At 40.8% G+C, this 17,353-nt stretch overlaps 1 protein-coding gene across 4 annotated transcripts in view; it reads right to left on the reverse strand.

The window, feature by feature from the left end:
• Satb2 (SATB homeobox 2) overlaps positions 1 to 17,353 on the reverse strand; it is a 176,298-nt gene that overhangs the window by 139,956 nt on the left and 18,989 nt on the right. For all 4 annotated transcript variants that reach the window (XM_021161899.2, XM_029481375.1, XM_021161889.2 and 1 more), the window contains exon 3: positions 9,963 to 10,139. In XM_021161899.2, the coding sequence (XP_021017558.1) occupies positions 9,963 to 10,139 (177 nt within the window). The remainder of the gene's footprint in view (positions 1 to 9,962; positions 10,140 to 17,353) is intronic.

Here is a 17,353-nt window from a genome sequence, read left to right on the forward strand (position 1 = left end):
AAAAAAAAAAAAAAAAAAAAAAAAAAAAAAAAAAAGCTAAAGATCTTACAATACAATGTTACTTTCCAAATAATTCTGGTATGTCTCTTCCCTTCCAGATTATGTAAAACCAGTTCCCCTGAAGTGATGTCTCTCTAAACCCTTACAAAATATCTTCCCAAGACATGCACATTCTGAATTGCTATTTATCATCTAGGCTCTGGAGCACACATTCTCAAGAACTGGAAGGTAGTGGACCTGGAGCAGGAACAGACTTCCCTCTACAAAGGTGCTCTTGCTGGCATGTTTTGTTTGTTTGGTTTTGTTTTTGTTTCTGTTTTTGTAAATAGGAGATTACTGGGCAGAATTTGTAAATGGGAGATGTGGCAGAACCATCAAGGGCATAGGTCTGAAATGTGCTATAAGCTTTCCACATCCCATTCCCTGCTTTACCAAACCGACATAAGGAATATGTCAGAAGCAGTTCTCCGCCAACTGGAGCTGGGAGCCAAGGGGGACTTTGGCACTATCTGATTTGCATATAGGCTGCAGCAACTTTTCCCAACCTGGGTAAAGAGCTTGTAAAATAGCAGTTCTGTCTTGCCTGATATTTCATCAAACCAGAGGAAAGCCTGTGTGTTTCCTCATGTTGACACTCAAATAGTTTCGCCAATTACAGCTTCTCGGGGAAGAAGTATTACATGTTCTAAAATCTCAACTTCAGACCCATTAGAATTTTTCCAGATACAACTGAAAGCCCACTCCTGTGCCTAGTTTCAGATGCCCCCTACCATCCCTTATGTTGTCTGGTTCCTATGAAACCCAGTCAGGTGCCCACGTGTGACCAAGCACCCAGTTCAACACGGACATGTCATCTTACTCTGCAAAGCCACTAATGAACCTTTCTGTCACACTGCAGAGCTGCCCAAAGCAAGGGACAAGTCACACCTTTCTGATACTACATGAATGAGTGAACATACAGAGAACTGAGATCCCATAAGAACACAGAAATGTCTAGCGCAAACCACAGAATGCTGAAATCTCACAATTTCACAAAGACTACTTGAAACTGTGAGTTTTCAACACGACAATCATTTTCCATGAGAAGAAAAAATATGGAGGGGGTTTTTAAAAGACATTTTAAGATTATAAAATCCAATATGAATATCAAATGCACTTTACTTAGGGTTGGAAAATGATGGTGTACAAACAAAGACTGAGCCCTGTATGGATGGACAGTCTTATAGGATTTAGCTAAGAAGAGGCAGCATTGTGAAAGCGTATGGATGTGTATTGAAGAATAATGAGTTCCTTGATGGAATCTGTGCTGCACCTTAAAGCACAGACAGACATACATCCTAAGCAAATAACTCAATCTTGTACTTAAAACCCATATACGTAAAGAAGAGGTTACGCTTTACAATAGAATTAAAGTCAAATATAGAATAAATCATACTAGAATTATCACCAATATCAAGCTATATGCTTCCCATTTATAATCCATTACAGCTATCTATACTCCTGAAAGACTGGAGAGTATGCAATAGGAAGTGAATAATATACAGAATTATAAAGGAAGAATAAACGAAGCTGGTCAGCTATTTAATTATTAAATAAAAGCTGTCTGTCTTTGAGGTCAATTTGTTTCACCTGGATCATTTGAATTGTTCCACACAAGCAACAGAGCCCAGAAGTCATGTGATCAGCCCCCTCCTGGTCATGGATCTCTCCTGCTATGGAACCAAGTTAGACTTAAACTATAATCCTGCTTGCACTTCCTAACTGTGTGGATTACAAGCACTGGACTGCCATACATGGCTGGATTTTTTAAAATATGTACCTAAATGGAAATTGCAAGGTCAGAGAAAAACTTAAGTCACTCCTGCACTTTCTGTCCTTAACAGTTATAGTGACTGTCGTATATTAGCGGGCTGGGCTTGAGAGATCTATATAGATGGATGACCTGAACTTCTGAACATTTCAACGCTAACTCCCAAGTGCTGGGTTACAGGTGTGTACCCCCACTTCTACTTTAGGCAGTGCAAGGAATGAACCCAGGGCTTTGTGCATGCTAAGCAAACACTCTACCAACTGAGCTATATCCCCAGTCCTCACCCCCAGTAGTTTTTACCAAGCATTATCTACTAAACTGCTAGGCATCCAAGTTGGGTAGAGTCTCATCCTATCCTACTTTACATGTAGACAATATTTTTATCAGTTGACTTTCACACAAGTCATAATTATATACTTACATATGTAAAGTAGCACATATTATGACAAAATAAATAGGGATACAAAGCTATAAATATTTATATTAGATATTTAATCTTAACTATATGGTGGACAAGGAAATAAGATAATGTCATTTTCCTCTTGGCATTTACTTAAAGGGAGTGTTTCACAGTTTGTCATATGCATATGAATGCAGAGGCACACATATGTGAAAACTCAAGGTTCTGCAGCAGGACAGGACCACACAGCAGGAACAGGGTTAAAAATGTATGACATCCCAGCCAACGTCACTTTGGGGAGACCTAAGGTGGGGCTATAGCAATTTGGGGTACCTTTTTCTGTTATTTTGGGGACAAATTTTATTTAAGAAGCTCATTTGTTAAAACTTTGCTCCAAAAAAAAAAAGGGGGGGGTGTATTGGGGACTTTTTGGATAGCATTGGAAATGTAATTGAGGAAAATACATAAAAAAAAAAAAACAAAAAACTTTGCTCCAAGATCTTCTAAATATGGACCATTTTCAATATGCCATTATAAGAGGGGTAAACAGTCAAATTCTCTCAAACATAAGAGCTTAAAGAAACAAAAGTGGAAGAGAGAAAAAAAAAAGGAGCCAAGAAATGTAAAAGTTCAAGGCATGGGAGACCTTTCTACGCTAAACCACATGTCCTTTCAGATTCTCCCTCAAAAATGTGTGAATTTCTGAACTCTTTATGAGATTAGAAATGAGCTCACTGACTGTGCCTTTGAAATCATACTATCTGAAGAAATTTAGGATCAAAGTTTGCCTTAAGTTTAGCTGAGAGAGAGAGAGAAAGAGAGAGAAAGAGAGAGAGAATCAAGAAAACAAATAAAAGTCCTAGGATGTCTTTAATGTGAATGTAAAGAAAAGTCATACAATCAAAAGGACTTAGTTAAAATATCAAGCATATATGATTTATGGATGATATATATGATTTATGATTTGAATAGCTCAGCACAGGTTCATCAACAAAAAGCCTAACTACATTCCATTTCTGACTTTAACAGCTAAATCATGAATGAAACGGACTTCATGATACAGAATTATCACCAATATCAAGCTGCTATATGCTTCCCATTTATAATCCATTATAGCTATCTATGTTTTATTTACAAATCAGGATTCAATTTGACCTTAGGGCATTATTTGCTTAGGATGTATGTCTGTCTGTGCTTTAAGGTGCAGCACAGATTCCATCAAGGAACTCATTATCCTTTAATACACATCCATACGCTTTCACAATGCTGCCTCTTCTTAGCTAAATCCTATAAGACTGTCCATCCATACAGGGCTCAGTCTTTGTTTGTACACCATCATTTTCCAACTCTAAGTAAAGTGCATTTGATATTCACATTGGATTTTATAATCTTAAAATGTCTTTTAAAAACCTCCTCCATATTTTTTCTTCTCATGGAAAATGATTGTCATGTTGAAAACTCACAGTTTCAAGTAGTCTTTGTGAAATTGTGAGATTTCAGCATTCTGTGGTTTGCGCTAGACATACAGAAAAAAAAATCCTTTGTGGATAAAATTTAGTAAAGTATAGAATTCAAAAACCATGTTTGAGGCCAGTGAGGTAGCTGAGCAGGAAAAATCACAGCCACCAAGTCAGATAGCCTGAATTCTATTCCCAGAGCCCACAAGATAGAAGGAAAAAAATCAATTCCTGAAACTTGTCCTCTGACCTCCATCCATGCACTATGGCATGCACACAGACAAATAAATAAGTAGATGTAAAAATTAAAATTAAATAAAAAAAGAAAACTTGCTTTCATCCATTTAGCACGTGCACTGAACTGTAGTCTCACACTGTACTATGAACCTTAGGTCATTTATGAGGTAATGGAGGAGTCTCCAGCTTCCCCAGATCTACCCACTGAAGAAAACAAGCTCACACGTTAGGACATACACATTTCTCCAGGCTCCTATGTAAATAGCTCAGGTTCTTCTGTCTATTCTTCCAAATGACTGCTGGTGACTGATGTCAGCACAAGCCAGCTTATTGCCTGAAAGAGGAAGAGCTTTCCCACATTAAAAACCAAAGCCAGAGAGGAAGACCCTGAAAACATTGTAAGAAACTGACGAACGTCGTTTTCTCTTATGGAGCGAAGATTTGAAGGCCTGTGTCCCACTTTGTCACCTACTTCCAACAACAGACTGGAAGGAACTCTTGCAAATTTTTAAAGAGTAACCACTTAACTAAGCACCAAACATAAATAAATTAAATAAGTATCATAATATTAATAATTAAACTGAATTTAAAACTAAGTAAAGTAGCAGCAAACTAACAAATAAGTTGTACATATGTTTGTAGTCTCTCAGTAATACTGTGGTGTATTTCTGAGCTCAGAGGGTCAAAAATCACCTGACTAGTTCTACATGCTTAATTGCCTACTATAATCAAGCAAATGTAAACTCATTGAAAATAGCATTTCCCCTCCACCTCTTTACTTCCAAAAGCTGAAACAGCACTAAGACAAGTCAGGCATTAAAGACAAGGAGTTATCTGGGCATGGTGGCACATACCCTTAATCCCATCACTAGAGAGGCAGGTAGATCTGAGTTCAAGGTTGGCCAGCCTACTCTACAGAGTGAGTACCAGGACAGCCCGGACAACACAGACAAAGCCTATCTCAAAAGAGAGACAGAGAGGCAGAGGCACAGAGAGATTTATTAACACGTAGGTCAGAATTGATAAGAAACTATGTTTTATTTACAAATCAGGATTCAATTTGACCTTAGGGCATTATTTATCTGAAATAACAACGATGCCCTTTATTTAGTTTTAGAAGTCTGTGGAATGTGGTGGTGAACACCTATAATCCCAGCACCCCAAACCTCAGGCAGAAAGACTGCTGGGAGTTCAAGGCTAGCCTGGAATAGAGGGAGAGCTTGTCTAAATAAAACAAAAAAATAATTCTGTGGTTAAAAAAAAATAAATTGTGTAGCCAGTACTTTCAAAAAGTATCTCTCTCTACATGCTTCTTTTTTTTTTTTCACGGAAGCAAAACCTATATCTGAATTTGCATAACCATGTACATAAAACACACACATGCGTACACATACACACATATATGTGCACGCCCGCACTCATCGTGTATCTGGGAAGCACACTACCCAAAAGCTGCGTCTGGCAAACACTGCAGGGAAGATATCAGTGAGACATGACCTCTAGTCTGACTCTACATCTGCTGAGGCTCATCCCTGTTCAGAGCCTGCAGGGCTTCCCACCTCGGGTCCCCACCTATCAGCCTAGGCCCCAGCAAGAATGGCTGCCCACTCTTTTTTTTTTTTTTTTTTTTTGCCTCAACTTCCTCTTCAGTAAAATGGAAAACCCTGGGTAACTGCATTCCTTCACAGGGCTGCTGTGCTGCCTAACTGAACCAGGACCCGAGCCCTCTGCATCTCTCAGCAGAGTCTGACAGAGCACTTGCTCAACTGCTATGAGCATCATTATGCTGAGAAATTGTTTGCCTCATTCCCAAAGGTGAAAATAGCAGGCTGTTTCTTTCCTAATCTCCCACAGGAAAAGGCAACAGAGAGGTAACTGTGCAAAGCCTTGAGTGTCCGGGTTATAGATAGGAACAAAGGAACTACTTAACAAAACATGGGAGTAACAACTTCCTACTTGTCCAGAGAGTTTAAGAAGGAAGTAGAATTTTATACTTACTTTCAATCTCATTAGAAGAAAAGGAATCCTACACCCACCCCATTTACAGATAATGTTCTTTATTTGTCTTTCTTCTCTGCACATATGTGAAATTTTATATAATTGGGGCTATGTGGCACCATGGTTGAGTCACATAACATTTACTAAATAAAATTTTCTGTGCCATTAAAAAATCATTTCAAATGACTTCACAAATGTAATTATTGCAAGATAAATGAGAAACAGTGATTAGTGCACCCCTTTTGAAACATGCAGCTTGACAACAAAGACAACCGGTTTGGGGGGGGGGGACTGTCACTTACTTATTGCTTAGTGTGTTTTTAAATAAGATTTACCAGACAGAAGCACACATTTAGAGGTTGAAGAGAGAGCTGAGCAGTTAGGAGCACCTGCTCCTCTAATCCAGGACCTGGGTTCGGTACCCAGGACCTACATGGTGGCTTACAACCATCCATAAGTCCAGTTCCAAGGAATCTGATTCCTCAGACTGCTACAGGCACTAAAATGCAGGTGGTGGATGTACGTATGCACAGGCAAGACACTCACATGCATAAAATAAAATTTTGAATTAATTTTATTTTGAAAATTACTGAGGGAAGAGCACTATAAGACATTTGCAAATTGCAAATTAAGACAGCCAAGCACGTTGGGACAGCAGCGGTCTCCTCCCAAAGCCATCCTGCTGGCAAGCATGACTGCTGGGTGACCAGTGATTAAAGAATCTCTGGATAGTGCAGGAGCTGCATGGATGTCACAGAAAACCTCACAGGACAACGACAAAAGGTTCAAAGAGGAAGAATAAAAAGAATGGCAAGTTTAAGATGAGGGGAAGGGGACTCTGACCATCCTCCACATTCTCTCTTCAATTACTCTAAGACCTCTGAGACAGAGACATGAGCTCACAGTGTATCAGACAATGCAGGTGTGTGTATTGCTCAATAGACCTACTTCTACCAATTCAGCTTTTTACATATGTTCAATAGCAGATCAGATGAACCCTGCATCTCATTGAGAGTCACATAGTTAGTGGTGTCTTGGTAAATGGAAACTATAAGTCAGCTAGAAACATAGTTCCCATGATTTATGACAGTGTCTGGTGCCTTTTTCTCTAGTGCCAATATTCAGCATTTAAATAAATATTTTACAAATGTGGGCCGGGGAATCCCTGGACTCTGTTTCAGTAGAATTCCTATTACCCTTTAGAAACAAATAAGTAAAAATCTTTGCAGCTCACCTGGAGGGAATACCCTCTCCGAGAAGGAAATTGACAATCCTGTGCTTACAGGAGCATGGGTAAGCAAGCCCCTGATTGGGACTTGATGGGTACAGCCCTGCCTGGGAGCAGCACTCCAAAATCACACTGCAGACATGTTTGCACTTCTACTGCTTTTCTAAGTCAGTCACTGAGAACCTTCTCTGGTCACGTCAAAATGAAAAATCCTTTTCCAAAAGGTACAAACACCCACTATCCTTACAGCTCGAGTCTCCCTCACACTTCCAGCACGGGAAGACAAAACTCAGGGAAACCGCAGCAGCTCCTTTGTCAGTGCCCTGGCCAGAAGGTTCTCTTGACTCCCTCTACCTTGGGAAAAATTACAAAAGCACGGGGAAAAAAAAACAAAAAAACAAAAAAAACAGAAACTACGTACATAAAGCCTTCTGCCTACGTCACAAGACACCATGTTTGCTGCTATCTCCTCGTCGAATAAACTGGCTGTGCCGTGTGTCCAGTTCGTGAATAACCTGACCCTACAGCACGCCACTCAAGGTATGCTATGCAGGCAGCGCTGCATGCTCCCTTCACCTCAGTGACACCTGAGACCTGATACAGCCTTTCAGAGGAATGGATAACCCTGCTTCTCCATCTACCCTAAACATCTTCCAACCATCTAAATGATAAGAAAGATCTAATATATTTATTCCAAAAATGTTATTCAAGATTTTCCACCTAACCATAATAGAGTATTTAACCTTCTAATCGTCAGAATGGTAAATATAAGAATACATCTTTTAAAAATATGAACAATTCTAAGTTTTCCCATTTATTCAAAACAGGTCATCAGCATAAGAAAAAAACAAGCAAACTCTAATATTTTTTGTAAGTCTGGGGGGTTTATGTTAATAAAACTTCTTTTTCCCACAGCATAATCTAGACAGTAGTGTTGATGAGTTAATTCAACTTAACCAAAAGTATCTATAAATATATGTAATATGTATTATTCTACTTTTGGCTCACCCCCTCCTTATGCTCCACAACAGACAACAGTCACTGCTTGCCTGCCAGGCTCATCTTTGTGAGTGGGGCCTCTCAGTTCACATCACTGAGAGTCAGTGGGGCTCCCTAGTGTAGATTCCCTGAGAGTCCCTTCCTTAGCTCGTGCCAAGAATCAAATCTTGGCCACTTAGTGCTTCGTGTTCCACATGTGATCTCATGATGTACCGAGCAGCCATGCTAACTGAGATAGATAGCCCTGTCAAACAGGAAGCCAGCATGCCAAGATGCAAGCAGTAGGATACAACGACCTTTACATTCAAAGGAAAATATCCCTGAACCGACATCAAAGTTTACAGGGACTGGGCAACAGTTCTTTTCATTCATTTGGGCATGTCAGGTGAGATAAAAGTAGTGTGTCCAATATACAATTTATTGGAGATCAAATCCTGAATCCCTCACACAGGAAGAAAGTTTTCAAGGAAAAAAAAGGAAACCAGCCTTCGTTATGCTGCTGGGAAAGCGGTGGACTCCACAGTACAGCTGCTGTCTCTGCACCCAGCCTGGCCAAGGACAGGATTCTGCACTAAGATGAACAGGACATGGATGTAGGGTACACTCACCTGGGAAAATATGCTTGACCACCCTGGTAGAACTACTCTATAATTTAAACAAAGTCTACCTTTTAAAAAGCACCAATGTGCATATAGAATCAGAGGGAAGACCTTAAAAGTCTAAGTCCTGCATCATAGGCTTCTGCATGTCTAGCTCTATGAATACCTGATTTCTCCTTGTAATCTTTTTTTTTTTTTTTCTCAAGTCAGGGTATATAGTCCTGGCTGTCCTGGAACTCACTCTGTAAACCAGGCTGGCCTCGAACTCAGAAATCTGCCTGCTTCTGCCTCCCAAGTGCTGGGATTAAAGGCATGTGGCACCACTGCCCGGCTGGAGGATCTCTCTTAATGATGACATGAAGCCAGACTCAAGGCATAGCAAGAAATCTTGGGAACCACAGCAATGTTAATACAAATGATAGTAGGGAATTAGCATATAAAGGGAGCCAGGGATGTTATGAATTTCTCACCTTTATTTAAAACTATTACCAAAAACTATGTGATTCAGTCATTTCACCTGAAAAGCAAGGACAATAATTCTCCTGACTCAAGTTTCTTTTCCTATTCATCAAGGTTTGGGGAATATTGTTATTATGTGTTTTGCTGCATCGTTGGCATAACAGAACAATAGAGTATGTTCAGAAAAAAACAAGAGCAGTGCACATAAGCTCCCTGGAATTATCAACAGAATAATGCAACTTGAGCAGTTAATTGAATAGGTAAAAATGAGTGACTCCAAAGAAACTGATTTTTAAAATCAATGGACCACATCAAGACTGAACAACAGTTTTCAAAGGTACAAAAGCATAAGATGCAACTTGATTCCTGTTTAATTAAAACCTGATGCCAAACTGCAGAAACCATAAGCCCAAGGCAGTAAACAAATAAATTTCTTATGCTTAGAAACCATATATTAAAGTTGGGATAAGTGGGGGGGGGGGGCAAATATCTCAGCACTGAGCCTGAAAACACCAATTTGCTGACTTAGTGCAAAGTAACAAAATTACAAATGCAAAAACATCATGACAATTGCTTTAAAATACAAGTCAGTCTGGTTGGCTTTTGTGGCGCTGGACAAATACTTCACAGAACAAGAAAACAAGATCCTCCAACAACTTCTGAGGCCTGGTATCAGGTGCAGCATCCAACAACTGTTTTGCAGCCCCTTTTGGAAAAACCAATACTTCCCTGGATCACACGGGAGGCTAAGAAGGAAAGAGAGAAGAAGGAATACCTTGGGCCTGCGCTGCAGAGCTGTGGGAATACCCCAGGGCCAGGAGCGCGGTCTCCACCAGCTGGCTAAAAAGCACATCTTTCCGCACCAAGACGAACTCAGCGTGCTCTTCTCGGTTGTCGTATTCAAGAGAGCCATCCAACTGCTCCACCACACAGAAAACTGGAATCATCAAACCTGGGAGGACACAATCAGACAGCAGAACGGGGTGTTACAAGGCAATTGGAGCCACAGGAAAAGAAGGGAAGAGACAGTTCTCAAAGTTACTAGGCTAGAATCACACACAGTTAAGGATGAACAGCCTGATGGTTATGGGCCCCATGCAAGGCTTCGGGTGAGGAGAATGGATCTTCTCTATAATGACAGTCCTATGGCAGCAGCATTGCTGAGGACAGGGGCAAAAGACCTCAAACCGCAGTGATTAAAAAGTCAGCTACACTCGGAGGTATCTTAGCACGTGGCCCAGGTCGAGGTGACCTTAGGACCTTTAAAGTCTGCGGTCTTAGGCTGGCCGAATACTGGTATTTTCAGGTCATCTCTGGTTTTGTCTAGAAATGTATGTATTTCAATGCTGCTAGTCTACAGCACCCAGTAGGGAGGCATGTTAGAGTTCCAGGCCTGAGAAGTTATGTGAGTGTATACAGGAAAGTCAACAGGAATTCAAGAGCAGTCCTCTTCTAGGATTCAGTAAACAACCCAAGTTAGCTTGAAAAAAGTACAGATCACAAAAATCTCAACTAATGTTGAACTAATATAAAGCATACAGCTAAATGCAAACTTCATGTCCTTGGAATTATTTTATACATGAACACGAGTTATCTCTGGACAGAATACTTCTCAATGTTTGCAGATAAAAAAATAAATAAATAAACTACCCTAAAGAATAAAGCAAATTAGCCTATTTCAAAAATCTGTTGAAATCGGTTGTCACTGAAATATTTCTCTGCTTTGTATCAAAGTGTGAAAAGCTTAAAAAATGTTTAATTCACCAAACAGTTTTTAAACTTTTTTTTTTTTTTAGAAAATGTCATACAGGCATGTAAATCTAAACACAGCAAGACAAAAGAAGATCAAAGATTTACCAATGGACAAGTAATAAACACGGACTCTGCCCTGCATAATTCACACAAATTAGTACGTTATGGAAGGAGGGTCTGCACTGAGTCTTTCTCTCTTTTTTTTTTTTCTTTTCTTTTGTGCAACAAAACACAAACCTTATAAAGGATGTACAGGCGGGCAGAGGGAGGATGGGAAGTGTGATAGCACTTCGTACAGGCACTCCATAATGAAAACAAGACCTCTATAACCTGACTGAGGATAGATAGGCCCAAGGCACAGATGTATAGAAGGCTTCCAGCAGCTCTCCCTGCTCTGACCCCAGATGCCTCCTGACTCACTGAGATCTGGAAAGCAGAGGTGAAAAGCAGGCACTCTTGCAGACTCCTGGCCCACAGACTCAGGGTTTTGTTCTAAAGATAATACAATGGTACAACTGGTTCCCATGTGCTAATTATTATTATTAAAGATAATAAGTATTGGGTATAATTATTAAATATCATTATTAACAATAATAATACTCATTAAGAATTGTTATCATTAAAGATCTTGGTAATTATTATTAAGCCTGAGCAACAGCCCAACACGTCTCACCACACCACACTTGGGACAACCCTTGACTCCTTCATTACTCCCCACAGAAAACTCATCCATCGTACAGAACCATGGAAAATGCAAGGTGATAGTGAGACAGGTCAAACGTTAGGCAAAGGAGATGATTTAGTGTAGTATTTTATAGTGCTGTTTTCCTTGGTTACCATCTGTGAAGTATTTATTATTTATTTGTTTATGGGAGGTTATTCCCAAATATATTTAAGATACATAACGAAGAGTACAAATCAGATGTCTCTCACATTATCTTTTCACCATTCATTTTGTATAGCACCTCTTGATTGCACCTACTATGTGTCAGGTATCACCCATTACTCCATAGATACAGGTAAGAACAAGTCTGCTATGGCTTCTGCCCGCACTGCAACTGGAAGCATTGTAAAACCTTCCTAAGCAAGCATAATGGCATTTTATACAACCCATCCAGGAGAGCCCTTCCCGGCAGGGAATAGCCCCATTTAGACCTTTTAACTCTTACATACTGGTATATAATCTTTGTTAAAGGAAGCAGGCTCGTTGCTACCTCTAGTGATTTAAGCATATGCTCACACACAGCCACGTAGCCAGCAGTGCCATAAGTTGCCTTACCACTAATACCTGTGTCTACAGAGGTTTCAGTGCTGAAAATCCATGTGCAGTTCCTAATGTCAACACGTACATGTCACACATCTGGGGACCACAGATAAGGCCTTTAAATGAATCTAGCTACTCTATAAACTAGCATTTACCCATGACTAAGTAAGTCTGGGACTGGTCCTGTTAATTTCAAAGTAACAGCATAACTAGTTAAATATAAAATACAACATAAAATCTCAGGTGTCTATAGCATGTATGAAAGTGATGCTTTATAACTCTCAGTATGGAAAAAATATTTCTTAAACATTTTAGTTTGTGATTGGAAGGAGTGACTGCTGGCTAGCACAACAACAGTAATTCCTTCTAGTCAAAAGCAACCGCCAATCCCCTTGCCTGGGTCACCTACCTAAAAAATAAGATGGCTCAGTGGATGAGTGCTTGCCGTAAGAACAAAGTCCACAGTTGAGATACCCAGCACAACACAAAGCCATGTACAGTGACTCATGTGTCTGTGACTGCAGCAGTGAGGGCCAAGAGACAGGAGGATCCTGAACTACTAGGCAGCCAGCTTAGCCAGAATGATAAGCTCCTGGTTCGATGGGATACTCCACCTCAAAAAGTAAGGTGGGAAATGACAGAGAAAACACCCGATATCAACTTCAAACCTCTGTTAGCATGCACACAAACACGTGCACGCACACTCAAGCACGCGTGCACGCTCGCGCACACACACACTCGCACAGTAGATACACACAGGCTCACAGGCATACACACACAGGATCACAGATATGGTAATAGGTTGTATTCCATTGTTGGAAAAATTAATCTTTTTACTAGTACTTGATTGATTCAATAATTATGGTTTTATAATACAATTCTGTTTTTACCAAAAAAAAAAAAAAAAAAAAAAAAAAAAAAAAAAAAAAAAAGAAAGAAAGAAAGAAAAAAAGAAAAGAAAAACTGATGCAATTACTAATGAAAATGGCGAAATAAGTGAAAAATAGCAAACTGGTATAATTGACATGAAAATTAAGGCATAGGACTCAAAAGCCTTTGAAAACAGGTCTACCCCAGGGAAGCCCACACAGGGCAAGAAGAAATGTGCACCTCACAAAGAAGTGACTCTTCTGCAGTCCCACTGCTGTCCTCCAGCAAAGGAAGAATAGAGAAGAGGACAGGGAGGGCATTTACAAAATGCTTCAAAAATAAATGTAACAGTGGCAAGAATAAAATAACTTCAATAAAGAAGCAGCAGCAGAGAACCAAACACAGTTACAAGTTCTAAAGGAGACGAGAGAATAAAGGAAGCCTCGGGCTCCAGCCCCGTATTTGAGCTTACAGCATTATTTTTCTTTTATTGTGGCACAGACCCATTTCCAGATGATCAAGTGGAGAACTTTGGACCTTTTGATCATAAGCCTTGTTAAGCCTTTTACAATTGCTGGAGGTAGGCAGGTAGTTTAATCTGAAGACAGGCACTTGGGCCCCAGCCATTTACTAAAAATCATGACTAGTTCAGGCAAGCAGGACATATGCTGTCCTCTGTCACTGCAGACAGGAAACAGGGCTCTCTCCCCTAGAGAAGCGTGCTTCCCTGCTGTCATCTGTTAGAAGGCTGGAACGGCCATGTTCATTGTCATAGTTCTGAAGAAGGGCATGCATCCTAAAGAGCTGTGGCTCCAGCCTCTGTACCGCCACCTCGGCCATGTGAACAGACCAGTGGGAAGATAGTTAGATGTTCTGAAAAGCCCTGGGGTGGCAGGCAGGTGGCCCTGGAGTCAAACAATCCTGCTTTGGTAACTCTGCCTGAGTCACTGACTGTTCATAATGTATGTAGAGTTCTCTAAGACTCAAATTCTCCCAGCTAACATACAAATGATTGTGTGTGTGTGTGTGTGTGTGTGTGTGTGGTGTGCGTGTGCACGTGCACTACATCTCGGTCAGCCAGCTCTCAAACAATGCTATCTAGCCTTCTTTTTTAAATATGAGTATCAGTGCCATTTTACAGATGGAAAAAAAGACAATCATTTCTTCAATACTTTTCAGTAAGCAATGCTCAGGACACTAAAAAAGTATTTCTTCAAATAAAAATAACACTAATAGTGACTGAATAACCTATCACCGAATAACCTAATGAAACTAGAAATCACTGTATGGTTTATCATACAAACAAGAATAACCGACAGCATTCAACCAGCAAAAAGCATGGCCTTGAAGTGTCTCCTCTTCAACTGAGACCCATGTTAAGTATAAAAGACACTCGATTTTAATGACTTACTACCAAAAAAAAAAAAGCAACAAAAGTAAATGTATTATAAACATTTGTTAGAAAATGAATTGCATGTAGAAATAATATTTGAACAAACTGAATTAAATGCATTGTTAAAATTGTTATTTGGGTTTTTTTTAGCTTGTTTTAAGTGTGGCTGTTAGACATCACACATGTGCCTTATATTTTCTGTGAGATAATATGCCCCTACAAGCAATCTGCCAAATTACAAACACACACAAAGGCTTTTTGCACACAGAAAAAAACTCACTAAAAAATGATACTAAGACATGGAAGTACGTGACCATCCTGAGCACTTCTTACCCCACCCCTACTACGTGAGGATCTCTCCTTTGGGTTCTAGAGCTTAGGTAACTTAAGAACAAAACCTATTCTTTGTTTATCTCAGATAGTAAAAGGTGTTTGCCTCTCTTCTACACCAAGCAAACCTTAGGCAGCTTCTTGATTGCTAACAGTGGGAGTCCTACGTCTTTTCTAAGCTCTCCCACTTCCTCTTCCTGGTCCTGAGCTACAAGGAATGCTCCCATGGGCAAAAGGAGAGGAACTAGAATATTCTCCAGCTCTCTGAGTGGTTTAACCTCAGCCCGGAGAGAAGGAAGATAGGCCTGAAGCACAGGATCCTCACAGCTGGAGGTTGCCACCTCAGCTGGGTGGAATTGCCCCACCCACCAAGTCACCTGTACTTTTTCCTCATATTTACCACCTGAGAAGGTCCTCATTGACCTCAGCTAATAAATGAAGAGTCTGAAAGGACCAGAAAATGATGCAGCCGAGGCAGAGCAACAACTTGGCCCATCTAAATTCCACATTCTCCTCTGAGAATATCCCAGACTCCACCCACAGGGACCCAACAGCTTGCCCTATTAGCTAGCAACCCTCTCTACTTACTGTACCCCCAAGAGGCCGGTGCTACTCAATCAGTGAATTTTTTGAGGACCCCCATTTGTGGGGGCAGTGTGAGGCTTGGAATAACTTCAGAAAAGATCTGCTCTTCAGGCACTACAGCCAAAAAGAGACTCTGAAGGGCCAGACTCCACCCTTGTCCTCTTCTGAGTCCACCTTCATTCTTGGAACAGCAACCTGAAGGGCAGTAGCTATTTGAGGTCATAGCAGGCCTGCCTTTATCCTCCCTGTGGCTCCTAAAACCCACCCATTTCAGGAATGAAGGCAGCCACAGGACCACTCCTCAGTTTATCTCGCACTATCTGTCGCCTAAGATTCCAGAATAACTGAAGATACAAAGGCTGTGCACAGGGCCTCCCTATCTGTTCTTTGCATAAACTGAACCTGAAGCAAAGTACCACATTCCACAACCTCCATTATGAATACCTTCTACACCAAGCCCAAGAAAGACGGAAGAAATTCAGGAAGCCAACTTCATACAGTCTATTTCCCCAAAGACTGGGGCGAAAGGGCAGACTATCGTTTTCCTATTACGATTTACTAGAAGAAATGAAAGTATTAGTATAATCTCCTTCTGTCTCGGTCTTTCTGTCTCTCTCTCTCTCTGTCTGTCTCTCTTTGTCTCTCTATGTCTCTCTCTGTCTCTGTCTCTGTCTCTCTGTCTCTCTCTCTCTGTCTCTGTCTTTCTCTCTCTCTCTCTTTCTCTGTCTCTCTCTCTCTGTCTCTCTCTCTCTCTCTCTCTCTCTCTCTCTCTGACAGACACACATACATACAGAGACAGACAGAGAGGGAGAGACAGAGCAACATTACTTTCTATCCTTTTTTTTTTCCCTACCCTAAAACAACAAAGTGCAGTTTGAGAGCCAAGAATCATAACCAGAAACAGAAAACAAATGTGCACATCATTTACCTTCTGGTTGGGGCCACAAACAAAATTTCAATATTAACCAAGTTGTGTCTTTCCTAGAGTAGTAGCTCGCCTTGGCCCTGTCCTTGCCTTCCTACTCTCTCAGGCCCAGTCATCTGAGATTAAGACAGCCACATTCCAAACCCAGCTGCTGTACACTCCCCTTCCTCAGGGGTTGATGTGGAAATTTTCTGAGATTAATTGATAAAGGAGGTGACACTTTCGGGGTGGGGATATAGCTCAAGGGTAGAATGCTTAGCAAACACAAGGCGGGCAGTTCAATCTCCAGCAACTTTTGTTTCAAAGACAGTCCATTTTGCTATGGAAGGGCCTCCATCTCCTCCTTTAACAGAGAAGACGTAGTATAAAGAAGTACTCCTGGTCCTTCTGTGAAGCTCATGTATACACTCACACAGACTTAAAATGGCTACCTCAGCACTGCAGGCTACAACGTTATGGGACCACTGTATGCACTCTGTGGACGACTGGACTGTTCATGGTAGGGCTGTACCTTCATATTTCCTTCCAAATAAACTTAATTGGGGGGGAAATGTCAGATAGTATTAAAAAAAAAGTAGAAAAAAAATTCATCAATTGTAGGTGTAAAAGAAGTGTGTCATTTGAGTATAAGGGAGTCACCCAAAAGTTCACAGGTCAGTCTGGTGGCCTTGAGACTCCCTCAACTGTACCTCCATACCAGCATCTCTTCCTGGCTGTTGATTTCATTTGACCCTCACACAGAGGTGCTGGCAGGAAGGTGGAGGTCCGCAGAGGGAAGGTTACTGTCTGCTCTAAAGAAGCAAGCAAAGGCAAATAAGGCCGCAAACCTAATAAGTCCAGTTTCCTCTCCACCAGGACTTCAGACTGAACACACACACCCCCTGTCACCAAGTAAAGTTTCAACAATAAAATCTCTTACTGCACCCCTCGCCCTCTCACCATCTGGGGACGCGAGGGGTTAAAAAATGAGGCAAGATTTTTGCAGTGAAAGTAGTTGCTTTGTCAGCCCGGAAACAGATCCTAACCTTAGAAATGAAGGGCAAGATT

The sequence above is a fragment of the Mus caroli genome, chromosome 1, assembly GCF_900094665.2.
Source record: "Mus caroli chromosome 1, CAROLI_EIJ_v1.1, whole genome shotgun sequence".
NCBI classification, from domain to species: domain Eukaryota; kingdom Metazoa; phylum Chordata; class Mammalia; order Rodentia; family Muridae; genus Mus; species Mus caroli.